The sequence below is a fragment of the Vicia villosa genome, linkage group LG1 (assembly GCF_029867415.1).
Source record: "Vicia villosa cultivar HV-30 ecotype Madison, WI linkage group LG1, Vvil1.0, whole genome shotgun sequence".
NCBI classification, from domain to species: domain Eukaryota; kingdom Viridiplantae; phylum Streptophyta; class Magnoliopsida; order Fabales; family Fabaceae; genus Vicia; species Vicia villosa.
This window is the reverse complement of record NC_081180.1, coordinates 237,330,458-237,333,246: the sequence shown is the minus strand read 5'-3', so window position 1 is coordinate 237,333,246 and position 2,789 is coordinate 237,330,458. Positions and strand designations below refer to the sequence as shown.

Here is a 2,789-nt window from a genome sequence, read left to right as displayed (position 1 = left end):
AGCAAGCAACTTTATGAATGAATAAAGGATGCTACACATTATGCTATTACTATAGCACTACTATTCAACACATGTTGCCCATACAGAGATGCATTTATAATAACTGTCCATAGTATTATTGTTTTTAACTTTAGGGTGAATAATTATTTTGATGGACAATAAGCTCGACATTATTAATATAGTCTTAAATATATAAGAGTCAGAAATTGAATGTATGACTTTGTTTAAAAAAAACTTAAATCTTGTACTACTACAAGTATACTGTTGGTATTTTGTTAGTTATGTTAAAAATGATTAAATATATATTTTTTAATTGCTTTTGACATATTTAATTGCTTTGGAGTAAATTTGATTCTGCATCTAAAAGTTTATTGTTAAGCTAACTTCTATAAAAATGTATTTAGTTAAAAAAACAGGATAAGCAACACTAATATGTCTCTGTTAGGGTTTGTCAAATCGCCGGCGGAGGTTGGGAAGAGCACTGCAGAATTGGATCTACAGGAGCGAAGCACAAAAAAAGTCAATGATTGTAATGAGGTGAATGGAGTAAGGTTGGAAGACACGGGCAGTGGGCCAAATATCTCTTTTCGAGATATTATTACTGGGCAGGGGAGGAAAGAGACGTTAGATGATGTGGTGCTTGAAGAAGAGGGTGATGGAATAATGGAGGATACTGCTGGGGATATCATTATAGAAGAGGAGTGGATCGGAGGATATGAATGTCCTAGGTTTAGTTTTTCTGCGGAGGAGGAAGAGAGGATGCAGAGACCTTGGAGGAGGGGAGTGATTGTTAAGTTGTTGGGGAGGAGGATAGGATACAAAGCTCTTGAGAACAGACTCAATCAAATGTGGGTGCGAAAAGGAGTGATCAGCATTATTGATTTGAGTAATGACTACTTCCTTGTAGCCTTTTCTCACGAGGACGATAAGAAGGCGGCTATGGCTAACGGTCCTTGGTTCATTTATGACCATTACCTCGCTGTGAAAGATTGGAAACCAAATTTCCAACCTGATAGTGATACGATTGACGAAGTTGCTGTTTGGGTGAGAGTTGTTGGGTTGCCAATTGAGTATTACAGTCCAAAAGCTTTAACTGGATTTGGAAATCGTATAGGGCGCACGATCAAAATTGATAAGACTACCACCAAGCAGGAAAGAGGAAAATATGCAAGAATATGTGTTGTTGTTAATTTGTCCAAGCCTTTGTTGGGAATGTTCAAGATTGGTGGTAGCTGCTATAAAATAGAGTATGAAGGTCTCCATCTTTTATGCCTGGCTTGTGGTAAATACGGTCATTATAAAGAAGGGTGTCCTTTGAAGAATACTGGGAAGGAAAAAGAGGTGGTGGTTAGCGCTGGTAATGGTAGAATAGAGAATCGTCAATTAGGGGATGGAAGTGATCTGATTGGTGGAAATTTAGATGTGAATGGTCCCTGGAAGGTGGTCCAAAAACAGCGAAGAGAGAAGAAGGTGGTGGAAGGACGGCGGAGTGCTACGACGGTGAAAACTAATCCCAAAGGCGCAATCGGTGGATCTCGCTTTCTTGCTTTGGAAAGTAATGAAGAGGATATCATGTGTAATAATGAAGAGATTAATGTGGATAATATTAATAATAGGGAGAATATGGAAAATCCCATATCTAATTTCCATATTAGGAGTGGACAAAATCAAATGAAAAAGGTAGGTATTAATGGGACAGCTGGCGGGCATGTAGTGGAGGAAATTGGCGTCTTTAATGGTTTGGTCATTAGCAATATGAATGATACGAGGAAGTGGCTGGAATTGATTGGGGAACATAATAATGAGGTGGGACAGGAAAAAGCAGCCCCTATTATTGGTAGTGGGGGTAGGAGACAGCAACAAGTGATTGAGAAAAAGAAACCTACTAATCTAACAACACGTGGAGGTATTCATTATAAGGATAAAAGTGGTGGGATTAGTACATCTGGTGTTGGAAGTTTATTGGACAAGTTTCATATTGACCATAATATGCATTCCACATCCTTTGAAACTTTTAATTTAATTAATAAAAGTGGTGGTGATTCTCAATTAGCCATAAAGCGTGGTAAAGAAATTACTAACATTGAAGAACCTCCAGATATTAGTGCTAAGCCTAAGAATACTAATAGCTTCATGTTTGGTATTAAGAGCCATAATATGGAGATATTAGAGGAAGACAAGGGGACCAGTGGTGGGAACAAAGTCGAGGAAGAGGAGGTGGAGGAGATAGTTTGTGAAACCTTGTGATTCTTTTGAGTGTCTTGGTGCACTTTCTCCTTTTTATTTGTTTAATGATGTTGTCAAACAACAAGATTTTTGTGTGGAACTGTCGGGGTGCAGCTAGTAGCGCATTCTATCGGTACTGTAAGAATTATGTGAACAAATATAAGCCTGCTATGTTTATAGTTGTTGAAACCAGATGTAATCCTTCCTTGCCCAGTAATGCTCTTAGTAAGCTGGGCTATGATATCATAGAGAGTAGTAATAATATTGGTTTTGCTGGAGGTATCGTCATGGGTTGGAAGTCTAATGAGATAAATGTGCAGGTGTGTCAGAAAAATGAGCAATTCATTCATGTGAGAATAAAGGAGGAAAATAATTTGGTGTGGAATTTTACTGCTGTTTATGCCAGACCTTATGAGCATAGCAAAAAGGTTTTGTGGGATGAATTGACGGATATTGCGAAAAATATGGGAAATCCGTGGCTGCTTGCTGGAGACTTGAATGATATTGCGTATATGAGTGATAAAAGAGGTGGTGCCTTGCCTTCTATGAGTAGATGTAAGAGA

General features: G+C 38.2%; 1 protein-coding gene across 1 annotated transcript; it reads left to right on the top strand.

Annotated features, from left to right (window-relative positions):
* The first annotated feature begins 432 nt into the window (after nt 1–432).
* LOC131597062 (uncharacterized) lies at nt 433–2,247 on the top strand. The gene has a single exon (XM_058869780.1). It carries the CDS (start codon nt 433–435, stop codon nt 2,245–2,247), a length of 1,815 nt encoding a protein of 604 aa, XP_058725763.1.
* Nucleotides 2,248–2,789: the final 542 nt, after the last annotated feature.

What these genes read in the sequence shown, in the direction of transcription:
- LOC131597062 (XM_058869780.1), top strand. Translation starts at nt 433, where the DNA reads ATGTCTCTGTTAGGGTTTGTCAAATCGCCGGCGGAGGTTGGGAAGAGC.